Source organism: Scyliorhinus canicula, chromosome 7, assembly GCF_902713615.1.
Source record: "Scyliorhinus canicula chromosome 7, sScyCan1.1, whole genome shotgun sequence".
In the NCBI taxonomy this organism is placed as follows: domain Eukaryota; kingdom Metazoa; phylum Chordata; class Chondrichthyes; order Carcharhiniformes; family Scyliorhinidae; genus Scyliorhinus; species Scyliorhinus canicula.
This window is the reverse complement of record NC_052152.1, coordinates 88,771,057-88,790,138: the sequence shown is the minus strand read 5'-3', so window position 1 is coordinate 88,790,138 and position 19,082 is coordinate 88,771,057. Positions and strand designations below refer to the sequence as shown.

Below are 19,082 nucleotides of genomic sequence, written 5' to 3'. Positions count from 1 at the left end.
TTTAAAGCCATGAAAGATGTGTTGAATAATCAAAAGTAATATTGACCTAGGTCTGTACAATTTTAAAACTCAATCTTGAAAGCAGGGTCGAGCTGTGGCCGGTAGTGAACCGCAACAGTAAAGTAGGCATTTAAGACGACTGACTCCAACTCAACTTCTGCACTGTTGAATATTTCATAACACATAGATTTTTTTTTTCAAGCATACTGTTTGTGATTGTGAGCTGTCAGGGTTTCATCAAATTTGGAAAGAAATTACTTTGATCGTATTGACTTGGCTACTGGAAATGACCAGTTACATTAGCTCTTTAGCAGTAAAGAAAGTTTTGTTATGAAACCATGCATAAAGCAACAATGATTGTGAAATTGACATGCAAACCTTTGATTCCCCCAACCCTCTATCCTGAAATATCCTGTAGCTGTAGTTCGCTAACACTGTAACTTAACAGTGGCAATAAGAGATGAAGCAGTAGCTACTGGTAGTACACTCACTGGGCAATCACTCACTTTGCTTCTGATCAATATTTTCCGATATCAGCGTTCCTTTGATTAGAATCTCATTGCAAAAGGAATTGGACATTTCAGTGTTATCTTTGTGAATTAGAGTATCAATATTAAAAAAAATCTACTATTTGAATTTGGGTAGCATCTTTTAACATAAAATATCGCAAGGCACTTTACAGGAGTGTTATCGAACAAAATTTGTCACTGGGTCATGGAAGGGGCTTTAAGGAAGATGACCTGAAGTGTGTGCAAAGAGCTAGGTTTAAGGAGTCTGTTAAAGGAGGAGAGAGAGTTAGAAAGGTGGAGAGGTTTAAGGAGGAATTTCCAGAGCTTTGCTCCTGAGCAGCTGTAGGAATAAATGCCAGTATTGGAGTGGTTAAAGCCATAGATTAAAATACAAGTTACCATAATGCCTATTATGATAAGCTAGATATGGATGTGTGTGCCTAATAGTTCCAGTTGAAATGACTGCCCATCCGTGAAAACTAACATCTCTCAACAAATCTAGGTTCTTGGTGAACTTGAGCACCTTAGTACTGTCAAATCAGTGAGCATTTAATTGATTGTTTCGATAATCTAAAACCCTTCATTGGACTTTCACAACTGGAATGTTGTGGTAGAGTAGGCTTTGTTGTTTTAACAGCTTTTCTATTTTCTATGCTTAATTATGCAAGGTGCAAGTCTGTCTTTTACACCACAAATCTTTATAACAAAATGCAGAAAATATGTTTAAGCCAAGAACACTATTTATAATGTCATTTGCATGTTTGTCTTTTTATATATCACATCTAAATTGTTTTTGAATTTATTTCCAAACGTAATTTTTTTTTTAACCAAAAGCGTTTGCTGTAATCAGTCTTGCTGCTCTGAATATGTTGGCCTGGGCTGCTTTAAAAAGAGATGCCAGACACCTACAAATGTTGTAAATTTTGTTTTTATTTATTTCACAGCACGGCATTGTCATTCACCTGTGCCTGGTATTGCACAATAGTTTCTGCAGGGATGGGTTATCTGTTCCTCATCCAGCTCATCAACATCAGTTGCAACATCACGGAAAGAGAAACCCGATTTGCCTTGAGAGACAAAACTGGAAAAAAATACCTCTGTGGACTGATCATAAAAACCGACGAGTATAATCGAGGGCTTATTAACAACTGGAGAGAGTTCCTCAAATTTCAGCCCAGTCATGTGAGGACAGCCATTGAAGATTTGGTGTAATGCTTCTGATTTGTTTCATTCAAAGGCTTGCCCATGTACTCCTAGCTCAATGTGTCTTTGCCACAATGCTTGTGTTAAACCCCTCTTCCACCAAAACAAAGTTTTTGGAGTAAATTATTTAAATAGCAAATGACCAGAAAGTAAATCTCTCAAACTGGAAAAAGTGTATTTTCCATAATGTCTTTCTATGAGGATTGTTTTCCATGTGTGGGATATTGTTTATCCAAATTCTCAGTTTGCAAGCACACGATCCCAGTGTTACACCAATTGATGTGCATGTTACTGGTTATGCACAAACTGTTTTGGTGATGTAATTGTGAGAATCTGACAGGAATGTTTTCAGAAGGCAAAATGCCATTTGTTGGGAGAAGTTAAAATGGTGCATGAGATAAGGAGAATGAAATGAGCATTGAATGCAGTATGTAAAGAGGCAGGATGAAAAATGAGGCTGACTGAATAAAGTGAATGTAGTGAAAATCGATGAGAGTGAATTGGCAGGTTTTACAAAGGTGGAGGATGGGTGAGTAGACAACTAAAACCCGTGTAGTATGTAAAATCTAGTCTTTGACTCCAACGTTTTTAAAATATTGGGTTCATTAAGAATGCAAACTTTAATGAAGATTGTTGCCTCGTGGAGACGAGCAGTTCAAATTTTAAATTTTTATGGTGATATAATTCTAATAACACTGCTTCAGGAAGTGCGCAGTTAGGTTCATGGTAGTGTATTAAGTGGGAAAGTGCTTTAGATTAAATTCTTATTATTTGAAATGAAAATCGCTTATTGTCACAAGTAGGCTTCAAATGAAGTTACTGTGAAAAGCCCCTAGTCGCCACATTCCGGCGCCTGTTCGGGGAGGCTGTTTCAGCTTCAATTTTTCCAGACTTCAAAATTTTTAAGTCTTGTTTTCCAGTAGTACACTTGCTTTATTACAATGTGAATTCAAGCTTGCCGCAATCCAGAACACTCCCATGTAGTGTTGACAAATCAAGTGTTCTGAACAATTTTCAATGTAAACTTATCCGAGGATGGTTTCCAACGGTAAAGCTGTTGACAGCTGTCTTGAGTGAATCAGCATTGATGCTGCCTCACTTGTAGTTGGTCCCCTCAATATTGAAGAGAAGGAAGATGTATTTTGCATGCAGCCTGCTTCAGCTGCATAAGCACATATCAGTTAAGTTAGCTGTGAGTATGCTTGTCTAAGGGCTATCAGTCTCTTTCCAATAGTTGGGTTGACTGTGGTAACTTGTATGATTGCTCTCGAAGTTGTGCTGGAGCTGACGATATGAATACACACATTTTCTCTGGTTTCAATGTTTTGTGGGAAGTGGAACAAGGCATGTATACAAAACAAATAACTGCGTGTTGGATGTCTGAAATAAAAACAAAATTCTGGAAATACTCAAGTCAGGCAGCAGGAAAGATAAATAGAGCTGATTTTCAGGTTGATCTTTCATCAGAACACAATCATCGATCTGAAACATTAACTCTATTCCTCTCTCTCCACGTAAGCCACAAGAACTACTCCGCATTCTGTTAATTTAGGTATTATATTACCAATGCTGGATTTACACTAATTTGTCAGTTAGTGTGAATTTGTCACCAGATGTAAATATATTTTTTAAAACTCCCAGCATCTTTAATATTTCTAAAAATGTTGACAGTAAAATTCTCTATTTGAGACTTTCAGTATTTCTGAATGAGTAGATATTCTGTACACTATCTTATTGTAACTTATTGTGTGGCCTGAAAAGGATTTGTAACTTTTAGAAAACATTACAAATAGATTTAAGAAGTTGTTCTTTAATACGAGTTACTATTTAAAGCACAATGAATATGTACCTGTTATGCAGTTTTATATTGGTTTAATGTTTCCATTACAACCTTATGCATGTGCATTTAACACTGGTGTAGTCACTGACTGTAATAAAATGTTAGTTTAATTTCACTTTTGTTGAAAAGAAAAGCAATATTCCATTCTCGCCAGCTGTAAGAAGTTGTAAAATCTCAAACCAAAGTAAGAGCTTAACAATTGCCAAAAGTTCCAAATTTATTAATGGATTAGAAAAGGCTCATCAAGTGTTTCGAACCATTAAAACCGTAATTGCCATTTAGCCATGATGGGACAGAAGGTGGCTATAGCTGTTGTTAGCTCTGCATTGAGCCATCCAGCCAGGCCCATTCCCCTTGCTCTATCCCCGTAGCCCTGCAAGGTTATTTATCTCAAGTCCCCAAGTAATTAAAAAAAAAAAAAAAAAAAAATCCTTGATCGGCTCTCTGCTTTCACCACTCTTGCGAACAGTAAGTTCCAGGTCATTTATACCACTATTCTACTTGCTTGGTTCTCCTTTCCAGTGTACAGTGTAGCTTCCTGCCAGCAATCCCCTTGGAACTGGCTGGCATTGGAGTATCAGTGTTGCAGGCTCTTCTGATATCAGGCCAAACAAAAGGCACCAAAGTGCTTTCATTATAAGTGCACTTTCCCCCTTTGCTTTGAAGGCTTACAATAAGTATGTTATTTATCCCTGCAGTGAGAATTTGTGCGAGTGATGAGGAAAACATGGAAACAATGTTTTTAATGGAACTTTTAAGTAAATAGGATACACAATTGCTCTTCAAAGGTGTGGTTGATCATTTAGCTGTGGTTGTCTCTTGGGTGAAACTATTATGTTGTTTATACTTTCTATTTATAACGTCTTGGCTTTTAATTGGAAAAATAATTGATTTAAATATCACTTGAGGCTCCTCCAGAAAGAGAACTTGTGCTGTTTTGTACGGTAATGCAATTTCTTGTAACTTTTTTCTGGATGTGTTTCACCTCCATTGTTGTAACTCAATTTCTTCATACTTGAGTGATAGCTAAAATGTTAAAAATTGTTGGATACAAGTCATCTGAAGTTTTCTTCATATGCTTGGTTGTAAAAAAAAGTATATTTTAATCAAACTTTCTCTAAAACTATAATCTACATATTTTTTAAAAAGGCTGTATTAGTCTTGGGAAGGCATAATGCCTTAATTAATCTTGACAGCTAGAAACAGGTAGTTAGAGCCCCTGTTGGTCTGCCATATGCCTCAGTATGATTTCAACTTGTGACATGGATTTTCTGACTGTATTAATGCTGTCCATTGATGCAACCCTCAACATTTATGTTGTATAGAAACCTGGCATTCAATTTTCGCTGATATGTATTGCAAATTACCGTTTGATTAAGCTTTAATTTGTTGTTATTGCATCTTGATTGTGATTTATGGAAAACATTGTATTGCAATTGATTAAATCAGCCTATTATTCCCAGAGAACAGTCCTTGAAGCACAGCAATCCAGAATCGATATTATCGTTTGACTAAAATAGCCATTTGGTAGAAAATAGCCATACAAAAAAAAACTTGTGGGAATGGACATAAGGTGTGTGATCTTACTGAGTAATATAGCAACAAATGCTGCAATCTAACTCTGGTCATGTTTCTTGCCCAAATTAAACTTAACATTCCAACCCATTTACCAATATACGCAGTGTTTCTTTAGTTATAGCAAGACTTTTTACTCCACCGAGGGGTATAGAATTGGTGGAACTTGCAGGACTATGGGAAAACAAAGAGAAAAGTTTTCAGGTAATTGAATACCTATTGCACAAGAACACTGCTTAAGATATTTATCTTCAAGCTTCAATTTTATAATGTGTAAAATGTTAGTTAAGCCTCTTGGTGCGGGACAATTCCTATTCAAATAAAGGAAACCTGTTTGAGTCAAATACAGTGCACTTTGCGCAAGTTATTCTATAAGTTTAGACTATAACTGGAATTTTTAGAAAATTGTAACACGTTCGGTAGAATTCCATAAGGGCAATGTAAATAGATTTGCACAGATGTGTGCATGTTCTGCTAGTTCTATTGAGATTTTTGAGTTTACTTGTAGATTCAGGTGTCAATTTATATGTACCGAAATGTCTGCTGTGCGATATTACAGATATAGATCTGATAATTTGACACTGAATGCATGTCAGAAACTGAACTGGGTCAAATACCATGAGTACAAGAGCAGATCCGAGGCTGGGGATTCTGCAGCGAATAACTCTCCTCCTGATTCCTCAAAGTCTGTGCATCATCTACAAGGCACAAGTCTGATTCAATTCTCCCACTGCCTAGATAGGTACAGCTCCAGTAACACTCCCTTGACACCATCCAGGACAAAGCATTTGCATCTGTTTGGCACTGGATCCACCACTGTAAACATTCACACTCTCCACCACTGAGGCACAGTGGCAGCAGTGGATTCCATCTACAATATGCACTGCAGACACTTGAGGTTCATTCAACAGCACCTTCCAAACTCATGACCTCTACCAGCTAGAAGGAAAAGGGGAGATGGATGTATGGGAACATCACCACCTGAAAGCTCGCCTCCAAGCCCCACACCATCCTGATTTGGAAATATAGTGCCATTCCTTTACTGCCACTGGGTCAAGATTCTGAATCCCTCCCTAACAGCACTGTGTGTTCCTACACCCTATGGACAGGTGTGGTTCAAGCAAATAGCTCACTACTGCCGTCTTTCTCAGGAGCAACTAATGCTGACCTAATGCTTTGACAAAGAGTCTTCTGACTCAAAACGTTAGCTCTTTTCTCTCCCTACAGATGCCGCTGACATTTTCCAGCATTTTCCCTTTCGTTTCAGATTCCAGTATCCGCAGTAATTTGCTTTTATTTAATGCTGACCAGGTCCCATGAACAAAATGGCAAAGCTGATCTGAATGGTTACAAAATATTCTGGATACTGAAAATACCAAGTCTGGCAGAATCTGTGAAGAGAAACTGAGTTAACACTTAAGTCACTGACCTTTCTTGCATTTTCTTTGGACTTGAACAGTTAACTCTGTCTCTCTCTACAGATGCTACTAGACTTGCTGAGTATTTCTAGCGGTTTGTTATTTTATGAACAATTGTTTGCCAATGCAGCGGAGGTGGGTGAGGCCCTTAAGTAGTTATTAATTGACCACTCGGTGGCACAGTGGTTAGCACTGCTGCCTCACATCTCCAGAGGCCTGTGTTCAATTCCGGACTTGGGTGACTGTGTGGAATTTGCACTTTCTCTGCCTGAGTGGGTCCAAAGACGTGCAGGTTAGGTGGATTGGCCATGCTAAATTGCCTTTAATGTCCAAAAAGGTTAGGTGGGGTTACTGGGATAGAGTAGAGGTGTGGGCTTAAGTAGGGTGCTCTTTCCAAGGGCTGGTGCAGACCCGATGGTGTGAATGGCCTCCTTTTGTCCTGTAAATTCTATGATACTATGACTTAAGGGACTCTGCTAGAAGCAAAGTGGGAAGGTTCACCATAGGCCTTTCTGCCCAGAACTTTCCACCAGTGGCAGGAAGGCTTCTGGTATTGGTCCCAATGCTTGCCCACCAACTTTGTCTTGTGCAGGGAAGATTCCAGCCATTAGTTATTTTTATAATGCTTTGACTTTTTTTTATGAAGCACAATTACTGTATCTCTCATGGCTTTATTTTAAATAGCACATTTAAGGCAACTTCTGGTGCAGTTAGGTTGCTTCCTTTTGAATTTGGAGTACCCAATTCTTTTTTTTTCCAATTTATGGGGCAATTTAGCATGGCCAATCCACCTAGCCTGCATATCTTTTTGGGATTTGGGGGTGAGACCCCTGCAGACACACCCTAACCCTGTTTCTTCCCAGTGGTTTTGATGTCAAATCAAGGAATTAATACAACTTTTTATAAAACTAACAATTGAACCACTTGACTCACACTCACTTATCAGCAAACAGCTATACAGTTCCAAAGAATTGACTGATAAACATGACCATAAATTGATGTAAATCAGTTAGTGCATCTATAAATATACACCATGATCTTGCGTGCTTCTAACCAGTAGGGTTTGCATAATTTCTGAAGTGTCTAAACCCTAAATTATTTCAGCAAATGTGGCTTTTTAATTAAATGTAATCTTGAGATTTTGATTCTGCAGATTGGAAGGAACAAAACTAGTTTCAATCAGCTGTTTTATTAAACTTGCTAATCAGACATGGGTAACCCATTTGGTGTTAGTTCTTTCATTATGAAAGGCTGCTGAATCCTAATTATATGCCCAATAGACTTGATACCAAGGAGTCTGTTGTTTATATGTCGTATAGGCTGTCTCTCGGTGAGGATTTCTGCTATAGGTGTGGTTGAATAAGTCGATTCTTGACCCATCAATGTATCAGCACAAGGGGCAGGATGTCCTACAAGGTAGTGGGATCCGAAACACAAAATTTTCCTTTCCTCCTTTACTGTTCCTGACTCATTTATGAAAATGTTTGACTCAAAATGTGATGCAGCTTAATGGACAAGTTGTCGCCAATTTGAACACTTTGACAGTAACTTCATTTAAATCTACTCGTGACAATAAGCGATTTCCATTTCATTTGATAACCAGCTCCTCCCATTCATTTATGCCAAAGCTGCCACACTTCAAGGAGAGTATTTGTATGTCTTTGAAGTGCTTTCTTTATCCACCCCTGGCATGTTGGCCATTTTGGAGTTGAGCAAACAGCTTGGTTGGGGAAACACTTTTTGGCAATCCAGACATGGTGTCCAATCTTTTGTAGTTAATTTTTCAGGCGTTTTGCCTGAATGCTTGTGGAGTTGGCTTTAAGGACATTTTGTTCCATGATCCTCCCATTGAATCTTCAGGATGTAGAGGAGGTGTTACTGATGGCATTTCTCTTGTGCTCTTTTGTGTTGCTAATACACCAGTCCAGGTCTCACTGTGGTACAGGAGGTAACAACTGCCCTGTTTATTGACTTACTGTGGTTTTTGTTGTCAAATGCTTGCTGCCATAGTTTGTGGAAGGCTGAGCCGGCATAGCTTATCCAATTTTGGATCTCCTTGTCAGTTGTATCTTTTTGAGAAATGCGATTATTAAGATATGGGGTATGAGTGTCTCCTTCAACATATATGAGAGGTGGAATATTTGGCTGACCACTTGTGGGTGAATAAGTTTTGCTTTTGGTACATTTAAAGGAAAGTGAATTGAAGAGTTGAGTGAGTGGTTTGCAAATTTGTGTTGAGTGGGCAATGATTCTGCAGTCACCCACAAATTGTAGATCAACATTAGATGACAATCACTGATTGACTTTTTTAAAAAACAAATTCTCCAAAACCTTCAAGATTTCATGTTCTTGCAAAAAGTTTTTTTAAAGAAAACTATAAAACACGATTGAAACTTGTCTTTCGCACTGGCACCTAAGCAACATGCAATTATAAGTTTGTGTAAATGATGATACGTAGGCAAGGGCCAGAATTCTGAAAGCAATTTAAAATATATATTTTAAATGATATGAATTTATTTTTGAAAGATTTACAGAACTGCTTTACTGATCTACTTCCAATCTTTTTTGTACCTTTTAAAATTAGTTTCTGATTGTCTTTTAACTGTTCATGTCATTTTAAAAAGTAAATGTTATTTATAGACTTGGATTGTAGTGAAATGTTAAGGATCTCTTTGCAAGGTGATTAGAATATATGCTTGAGTTCCCATACATTATGGGTAGATTATTTACTTCACATTTTAAAAGAAAATATTCTCAAAAAATATTTGGGTGTTGCAGAGAATATATATAAGGAAAGCTAAACGGCATAAATGGACAATTGTGTGCATCTTGAAAGTACAAACATTGTTTCCTCCATTTAATTTGAGATTATATGTGGGAGTATGTAGCAGCTTGTCATGAGATCTGCTTTAAGGAATCCTTCGTTGGAACAGTGGATATTGCTGAAATACTGCTTAGCTCCTCCATGTTTGAAGTTACGCTGAATTGTAGCCACGATTATACTGAACCTAATCAGAATTATAACTATATAGAATTTGGTTAAATTATTTTTATTTATTTGCAGTAATGATGTGTTTTATTTCATGTATTCGCCAAAGTTCAAAATGTGAAACTTGTTTTAATACAATGTTGTGTTTTTAAACAAAGCATCTGAATATTCATCAATAAAAAAACTTCACTGTTCAATTTTTTAAAATTAAATAGTCTTTAACGTTAAGTCAGTAAACCTATAGTATAATATTTGGACTCCACACAAAGTATGCAGAATGTTGTGGGAATGACCCTTCCTGGTGCATTAGAGATACTTTCTGTTGCTCAACTAATTCCGAGACTGAATTTGGGTTAAGGAAGAACGTTCCAGCTGATGCATTATTCCAGTATGCTGTCCAAGATTCTCCTATACTTTTCTGGTATTTTATTGATATGTTTGAAAATCGGGGAGAATTTCAGCAACTTTCTTCCTGAGCTGTTGTATGCGTTCTTCCCTTTTTATCTCCTCCTTGATGAGTATTGGCAAACTCTTCCATGCCCTGAAAGCTGTCTTGACTATCCTCCTGCCAAGGGGAATACAAAAGTAAATTAGGCATGCAATGCAACAAACTTCAAAGTTACAAGAAAATCATTCTGAAATCAAATTGGGTTAGACTTACAAACTTAACTAGTTTACAGCTACAAAAAGTTCTAATTTTTAACTGGTGTTCTAATAATTAAAGGAGTTGCCTGTACCTTTGATTATATTCAGCACTAAGTCTCTCCTTTTCCCATGATGCAATCTTTTCCTCTGTCACATAACCAAACCAGGCAGTAAAAGTGGCTCTTCTTAGAGTTGTAAGATAGTGTTGACATGCTTTCTCTTCCATAATGTTGTAGTAATCTTTGCACTGCAAAAAGCATGTTTTAGAAATCATGCATTCAAATTTTGCAGCTTAAGGAAATCTTTTATAATCTTAGCCTACATACATGCTATGAAACTGTACTGGTCTAGCCAAAATCAGTATTAAAATCATAGAGTAGTGTTTTGGGCCAGGGCTTAGAAATTCCAAAGTATATTATGAAGTCCACCCTACCTACAACCTTTATGTTGAATTTGGTTAGGATGAGCACAAGAGCCTTCCCTTGAGGTGTGATTCAACAGTCTTCCTAGACACTTTAATCAAACCAAGCTTTATTCTAAGAACTGAGTTAACTAAACAAACAGCAATAATTCTTATCAATTACAAACATAAAGACACCCCATTGCTACAATAGTCTAGGTATAACACAATGAATTCCCTCTTAACTGTTCCAATTCAAAAACAAAATCTCAGAAACCAAAAACCCCTTTTCAAGGGTGTGGCCCAGGAATCATGGGGGTAAAGTTATAATGCATATTGTTTTGTTACTTTTCTACTCTAGCTCTGCATTTCGTTGAGATTTTAGATATGGGAATCTTTGGGCTGGATTCTTCCACCCCGCCTGCTGTAAGAATGCCACTGGAGGGACACCGACAATGGAAAAATTCATTTACTTCGGGTGGGATTCTCCGGACGCCGGGTGAACCCAGCCGGAGAATCCTGCCCAAAATTTGTTTACAAGTATATGTTACACTAACTTTATTAGCCATCTTAAATTCTAACTTAAATCGGGTACTGTTTAATCTCGCAGATAATGAATTGAAAGACTCAAGTTCTTGTTAGTATACAATATTTAATGCATGCTAAACTATTTTTCATTGAATGTGTTTCACAATACTGGAAACAAAATGAATTCTAATTTTAAACAGAGAACATGTGTTTCACAGTACTGGAAACAAAATGAATTCTAATTTTAAACAGCGAACAATGTTCCATTTGCAAACTGAGAATGTTCTTGAGAATGTTCTTGAATGAAGTTAAGACAAAATTTTGGTAGCTTTATAGGGGCTTGTGTATTTTTTTCCAAAAGGAAGTATAGCTACCCTCTAAGGGCAGTATTACTGTTAGTTTGAACAATCAGATTAAAAAGGGAACTCTTCAGTTAATCCATACACATTTAAATTTAATGTGATGGGAATTTACAACATGCTAGTAGTAATGGCTCTCAATTCTCAAGCAACTGAGAAGCACTATAAATAACTGACTATGCACACAACATTTTCATGTCTGCAGCAATTATTTCTTATTACTTTCCATTTCAAGCTGAATGCCAATTGGGTTATAACTTCCACAATTCGCCCATCACAAAATCTAATTGCTTCTTAAATGATTTACTTATAAAAGCTAACCGTACCAAATTAGTTCCATATGTTGTTTGCTCCAAAAAAGTTTGCCCATTCCTAGTTTGAATGTGTCCTGTTACAATAGTTTGAAGTAATTTAATGCATTGTCTTTTCATACCATTTATTATCTTGCCTCTAAGATGTCAGATTTAGCACCCTTACTCGAGTGGACATGTTTTAAAAAAAAACATTTGTCTCTTCACTTGTTGGATGTCCTCTACAAATTTGCGTTTCTGAATCCAAGTCAATAATATAATTTAAAAATAATAGTCACACACTTGGCACCATCCCTTATTCTGGCAGGACAATACAATATCTGTCCTTTTTCTTTTCTCCTGAAAAATCTCTCTATTTAAAGTAGCATTATTATTTTCACACCAGATTTCCAGCCATTTATTTCCATCTTCAATTTTCTTAGTGAACTCCTTGATCTTACAAATTATTGCATTTCTTGGATCTTCTATCTTTGCAGTTGAAGACAATCTTATTTATGTTTCGATTATTTGCCTCTATTTTGGATTTGGATTTGTTTATTGTCACGGAAATGCATAATAGGGCACACAAGGTACGCGATGTAAATAATTAGACACCGGCATCGGGTGGAGCACAGGAGTATAGTATTAATCAGGTCAGTCCATAAGGGGGTCGTTTAGGAGTCTGGTAACAGCAGGGAATAAGCTGTTTTTGAATCTTTGTGCGTATTCTCAGACTTTTGTATCTCCTGCCCGATGGAAGAAGTTGGAAGGTTGAATAAGCCGGGTGAGAGGGATCTTTTGATTATGCTGCCCGCTTTCCCAAGGCAGCGGGAGGTGTGGATAGTCAATAGATGGGAGGCGGGTTTGTGTGATGGAATGGGAGGTGTTCACGACTCTCTGAAGTTTCTTACGGTCTTGGGCCGAGCAGTTGCCATTCCAGGCAGTGATGCATCCAGATAGGATGCTTTCTATGGTGCACCTGTAAAGGTTGGTAACAGTCAGTGAGGAGATGCTGAATTTCCTTAGTTTCTTTAAGTATAGGCGCTGTTGTGCATTCTTGGTGGTAGCGTTGACGTGGGTGGACCAGGACATATCTTTGGTGATGTGCACCTCTAGGAATTTGAAGCTGTCAACCATCTCCACCGTGGCGCTGTTGATGCAGGTAGGGGTGTGTACAGTACTTTGCTTCCTGAAGTCAATGACCAGCTCTTTAGTTTTGCTGGCATTCAGGGAGAGATTTTTGTCGTTACACCACTCTACTAGGTTCTCTATCTCCCTCCTGAATTCTGACTCCTCATCATTCGAGATCCAACCCACTATGGTCATGTCGTCAGCAAAATCGTAGATGGAGTTGGATCCAAATTTTGCCACGCAGTCGTGTGTGTATAGAGTGTAGGGGGCTAAGTATGCAGCCTTGCGGAGCCCCGGTATTGAGGACTATCATGGAGGAGGTGTTTATTCTTATTGATTGTGGTTTACAGGTCAGAAAGTTGAGGATCCAATTGCAGAGTGAGGAGCCAAGTCCTAGGTTTTGAAGCTTTGATATGAGCATGGCTGGGATTATGGTGTTGAAGGTGAAGCTGTAGTCAATAAATAGGAGTCTGATGTAGGAGTCCTTGTTGTTGAGATGCTCCAGAGGGGAGATGACATCTTCTGTGGACCAGTCGCGGTGGTATGCGAATTGCAGTGGATCTAGGCATTCTGGGAGTATGGAGTTGATGTGCTTCATAACTAACCTCTCGAAGCACTTCATTATGATTGATGTCAGGGCCACCAGATGGTAGTCATTGAGGCACGTTGCCTGGATCTTCATTGGCACCGGTATGATGGTGGTCTTGAAGCAGGTGGGGACCTCGGTGCGGAGTAGGGACAGGTTGAAGGTGTCCACGAAAACATCTGCCAGCTGGCCCGCACTGGCTCGGAGTGCACGACCAGGGACCCCGGCTGGACCCATCTCCTTCTGAGGGTTCACTTTCAGGAAGGCCGATCTGATTTCGGAAGCTGTGACAGTGGATGTGGGTGTGTCTAGGGCTGCTGGGGCAGTCTACAGCAGATTGATAGTTTTCTGCTCGAACTGAGCACAGAATGCATTTAGTTCATCGGGGAGGAGTTGCACTGCCGCTGGAGATGCTGCTCAGCTTCGCTAGGTAGCCCGTTATGTTGTTTATGCCTTGCCACAAGTCCTTTAGTAGGGAGTCAATCTCCCAATTAAGCCATGGTTTCAGGTTGGGGAATGTACATGGTGCTTTCTTTGGTACGCAGCCGTCCACCCATTTGCTGATGAAGTCTGTGACGGTGGTGGCATACTCATTTAGGTTGGTCACTGAGTTCTTAAATAGGACCAGTCCACTGTTTCCAAGTAGTCACATAGGAGCTCTTCTGTTTCCTCGGACCAGCACTGCACGACCTTCTAGTTGGATTTTCCCACTTTTCTGTTTGTTTGCCGGGAGAAGGAGCACATAATGGTCTTTTTTTCCAAAGTGGGGTCAGGGGATGGAACAATAGGTGCCCTTGATTTTTGTGTAGCAGTGGTCAAGAGTTTTATCGCCCCTGGTGGGACAGGTGTGTTGGTGAAATTTTGGCCGGACGCTCTTGAGGTTGGCCTTGTTAAAGTTCCCGGCCATGATGAACAAGGTCTCCGGGTGTTCTGTTTCATAGCTGTGTACAGTTCATTCAGTACCTCCTTCACTTCTGCCTGGGGTGGGATGTAGACCTCTGTGATAATAGCTGAAATGAACTCGTGGAATGTAGTATGAGTGGCACTTCATGGTCAGGTAGTCCAGGTCCGGGGAGCAGTAGATCACCAGGATGAGACAGCAAACACCTCTACCCCTTTGCTTTGGCTGATGACGCGGTGCGGTCCGCCGGTGAATTGAGAAGCCTTCAGGTTGAATGGCACAGTCCAGTGAGGCATGGCTCTGTGAAACAGGGCACACAGCAGTCTCTCTCTTCCCTCTGAGAGGTAAGTCTAGTATTAAGTTCGTCCAGCTTGTTGCACTTAGAAAAAAGAGAGCAGTCCATGCTGGCTGATCTCACCAGCACACCATCCCACCCCACCCTTGTGAAGTGTCCCTTTTACCCTCCAGGCTTGGTAGCCTTCTCCTTTGCTCCAAAGGGAACATCTCCAGCTTCTCCAACCTAGTCTTAGTAGCTAAATTCCTCCCACTCTGGAACCATTATGCTGCACGTCCTCTGCCTCTTCTTAACGACCTTGCTAAAGTGATGGGATCTCAGTAAAAATCCTCTGCATCTAGACAAAAAGTAAACCAATTGCTGCAAATCTGAGACAAAAACTGTTTCAATCAGCATCGATGAAGATCTTTTGTTGTCACAAGTAGGCTTTCATTAACACTGCAATGAAGATACTGTGAAAAGCCCTGAGTCGCCATATTCCGGTGCTGGAATATGGCGACTCAGGGCTTTTCACGGGTACAAGAGGGAGAATTCAGAATTCTCAGCTGATACGGGAATTGAACCCGGGCTGCTGACCTTGTTCTGCATCACAAACCAGATGTCTAGCCCACTGAGCTAAACCAGCATTTTATAGTTGATATTTCAGGTGAAGAACCAACACCTGAAAACCAGAATGTGTCTCTGATGCTAAAAGTAATAAGTCATAGAATCATAGAATTTACAGTGCAGAAGGGGGCCATTCGGCCCATCGAGTATGCATCGGCCCTTACAAAGAGCACCCTGCTCAAGCCCACATCTACCCTATCCCTGTAACCCCCCCTAACTTTTTTTTTTGGACACTAATGGGCAATTTATCATGGCCAATCCACGTAACCGACACAACTTTGCACTGTGGGAGGAAACTGGAGCATCCGGAGGAAACCCACGCAGACACGGGGAGAAAATGCAGACTCCGCACAGACAGTGACCTAGCCGGGAATCGAACCTGGGACCCTGGAGCTGTGAGGCAATTGTGCTAACCACTTTCTAGGGGTGTGGTAATCACCACTGTTGTGTGTATATATATTAGGAGAGGTGTTAAGGCCCTGTACTAGAGGTACGGGGGTAGCCCCTGCCTGCTGGCTCCGCCCAGTAGGCGGAGTATAAATGTGTGCTCTCCGTACAGCAGCCATTTCACCAGCTGCTGTAGGAGGCCACACCTCTTAGTGGAATAAAGCCTTAGTTGTATTCAACTCTCGTCTTTGTGTAATTGATCATGCATCAATTTATTACACTAAAGTTTTCAGAAGATGGACCTCTGCTTCAAGCCGGATCGCCTGCAGCTGGATCCGCAATCAAGCAACACCAAAAAGGACTTTGAACATTGGCTAGCTTGTTTCGAAGCGTACATCAGGTCTGCACCAGACCCAATTCCGGAAGCTCAGAAGATCCAGATCCTCTACTCGCGGCTGAGCTCCAATGTTTTCCCGCTTATCCAGGATGCGCCGACCTACGTTTAAACCATGGTGCAACTGAAAGAGGACTACGCCCAGCGGACGAACATGCTCTTCGCCAGACATATACTCTCTACTCGCAGTCAGCCCTCTGATGAGTCCGTCGAAGATTTCTGGCGTGCTTTAATTTCCCTGGTCAGAGACTGTGACTGTCAGGCCACGGAACATTCGAACCTCATCATGCAGGACGCTTTCGTCACGGGGATAGGGTCAGACCACATCCGCCAGCGGCTTTTAGAGGGGGCCACGCTAGACCTCGCGGAAACCAAAAAGCTGACTCTATCGATGACAATCGCCTCGCGCAAAATCCAGGCCAACACCTCCGGGCATGTGGCCCACTCTTCCTACGCATTGTGGACTCCGCAGACGGCTGCCCCACCGGGGACCCCACTCAGCCAATCCTACTCCTGTTCCACGTGCCAGCCAGCCAACCCGGGGGGCCCCAAATGTTACTCCTGTGGGCAGTAAAAACATCCCTGCCAATGCTGCCCGGCCCGCAGCACCCTTTGCAAGACCTGCAGCAAGAAGGGCCATTGCGCTGCGGTGTGCCAGGCCCGCTCAGTCGCTGCTATCGCCGCAAACCCCCCCCCCCCCCCCCCCCCCGTCCGCATACGGACAGTAGGCGCCGCCATCTTCCCCTCCTCGGACCACGCGTGGCCAGTGGGCGCTGCCATCTTCCCCTCCTCGGACCACGCGTGGCCAGTGGCCGCTGCCATCTTCCCCTCCTCGGACCACACGTGGCCAGTGGGGGGTGCCATCTTCCCCTCCGACCACGTGCGCCCCATGGATGCCGCCACCTGTTTCAACCCCTGCCACGTGCAGCCCGTGGGAACCGCCATCTTGTCCACCTTAGGATCTTCAGGCGCCGCCATCTTGTCTCCCCCCACGGCACATGGGCGTCACCATTGTACCAAGACCTGTGCCCCCCGGGCACCCTATCGTCCGACACCAGCGACGAGCAGCCGCGACTCGCCTCAGTCACGATTGACCATTCTCGCCTGCACAATCTAGCCACTGCCTCAACAAGCATGAAGATCGATGGTCACAAGATCTCCTGTCTGCTGGACTCCGGGAGCACCGAGAGCTTAATGCATTCTGATATGGTAAGGCGCTGCTCCCTTGCGGTACACCGTGCTAATCAGAGAATCTCCCTGGCCTCCGGGTCCCACTCCGTGGCGATCCGGGGGTACTGTATAGCCACGCTCATGATCCAGGTCGTTGAATTCAGCGGCTTCTACCTCTACGTCTTCCCCAACCTCTGCGCCGCCCTGCTATTCGGCCTGGACTTCCAGTGTAATCTCCAGAGCCTAACATTGAAATTCGGCGGGCCCCTACCACCCCTTACTGTGTGCGGCCTCACGACCGTAAAGGTCGACCCACCTTCCCTATTCGCAAACCTAACCCTGGATTGCAAACCTTTCGCCACCAGCAGCAGACGGTACAGCACCCAGGACAGGACCTTCATCAGGTCCGAGGTCCAGCGGCTGCTTCAGGAAGGCATCGTCGAGGCCAGCAACAGACTCTGGAGAGCCCAAGTGGTAGTGAAAACTGGGGAGAAACACCGAATGGTCGTGGACTACAGCCAGACTATCAATCGGTACACGCAGCTCGACGCGTACCCCCTCCCACGCATATCTGATATGGTCAATCAGATTGCACAGTACCGGGTCTTCTCAACTGTAGACCTAAAATCCGCCTACCACCAGCTCCCCATCCGTAAGGCGGACTGCCCATACATGGCAGATGGCCGCCTCTACCATTTTCCTAGGTTTCCCTTCGGCATCACCTCCAGGGTCTCGGTCTTCCAAAGGGAGATGGACCAAATGGTCAGCTGGTACGGTCTGCGAGCCACTTCCCCGAACCTAGATAATGTCACCATCTGCGGCCACGATCAGCAGGACCATGATGCCAACCGTGCCAAATTTCTTCTCTCAGCCACTGTCCTAAATCTCACCTATAACAAGGAGAAGTGCCTATTCAGCTCAAACCGCTTAGCCATCCTCGGCTATGTGGTCCAGAACGGAGTTCTGGCGCTCGACCCTGACCGCATGTGCCCCCTCATGGAACTCCCACTGCCCCAAGGCCCTCAAACGTTGCCTGGGGTTCTTTTCGTACTACGCCCAGTGGGTCCCAAGCTATGCGGACAAGGCCCGCCCACTCATCCAGTCCACTCTTTCCCCCTGACGACCGAGGCTGAACAGGCCTTCAACCGTATTAGGGCCGACATCGCCAAGACCGCGATGCACGCAGTCGATGAGTAGTTACCCTGTCAAGTGGAGAGCGACGCATCAAACGTTGCTCTAGCCCCCACCCTCAACCAGGCTGGCAGGCCCGTGGCATTTTTTTCACGAACCCTTCATGCCTCCGAAATTCGATATTCCTCCGTCGCAAAAGCGCACAGGTGGACCGTCTCCGGACTCTGCACGAGAACCTTTGCCACCCGGGAGTCACACGGTTGTACCACTTCAACAAGGCCCGCAATCTGCCCTACTCCGTTGAGGAAGTTCAGGCAATCACCAGAGACTGCCAGGTCTGTGCGGAGTGCAAACCACACTTCTACCAGCCAGATCGTGCGCCTGGTGAAGGCCTCCTGCCCTTTTGAATGCCTCAGCGTGGATTTCAAAGGGCCCCCCCCTCCACCGACAGTAACACGTATTTCCTTAACGTGGTCGATGAGTACTTCAGATTCGCCTTCGCCATCCCATGCCCCGACATGACGTCTGCCACCGTCATCAAAGCCCTCAACACCACCTTTGCTCTGTTTGGCTTCCCCGCCTACATCCACAGCGACAGGGGATCCTCATTCATGAGTGATGAGCCGCATCAGTTCCTGCTCAGCAGGGGTATTGCCTCCAGCAGGACAACCAGCTATAACCCCCGGGGAAACGGGCAGGTGGAGAGGGAGAACGGGACGGTCTGG

General features: G+C 42.6%; 2 protein-coding genes across 7 annotated transcripts in view; one reads left to right on the top strand and one right to left on the bottom strand.

Annotated features, from left to right (window-relative positions):
- zdhhc23b (zinc finger DHHC-type palmitoyltransferase 23b) overlaps positions 1–5,217 on the top strand; it is a 37,484-nt gene extending 32,267 nt beyond the window's left edge. For all 3 annotated transcript variants that reach the window (XM_038802422.1, XM_038802420.1, XM_038802421.1), the window contains one exon: positions 1,454–5,217. In XM_038802422.1, the coding sequence (XP_038658350.1) occupies positions 1,454–1,721 (268 nt within the window). In that variant the 3' untranslated portion in view covers positions 1,722–5,217. The remainder of the gene's footprint in view (positions 1–1,453) is intronic.
- A 4,104-nt stretch (positions 5,218–9,321) lies between these two features.
- ccdc191 (coiled-coil domain containing 191) overlaps positions 9,322–19,082 on the bottom strand; it is a 141,860-nt gene continuing 132,099 nt past the window's right edge. For all 4 annotated transcript variants that reach the window (XM_038802416.1, XM_038802418.1, XM_038802417.1 and 1 more), the window contains 2 exons: positions 10,272–10,426; positions 9,322–10,099 (listed from right to left, as the gene is read on the bottom strand). In XM_038802416.1, coding sequence (XP_038658344.1) covers positions 9,961–10,099; positions 10,272–10,426 — 294 coding nt within the window. In that variant the 3' untranslated portion in view covers positions 9,322–9,960. The remainder of the gene's footprint in view (positions 10,100–10,271; positions 10,427–19,082) is intronic.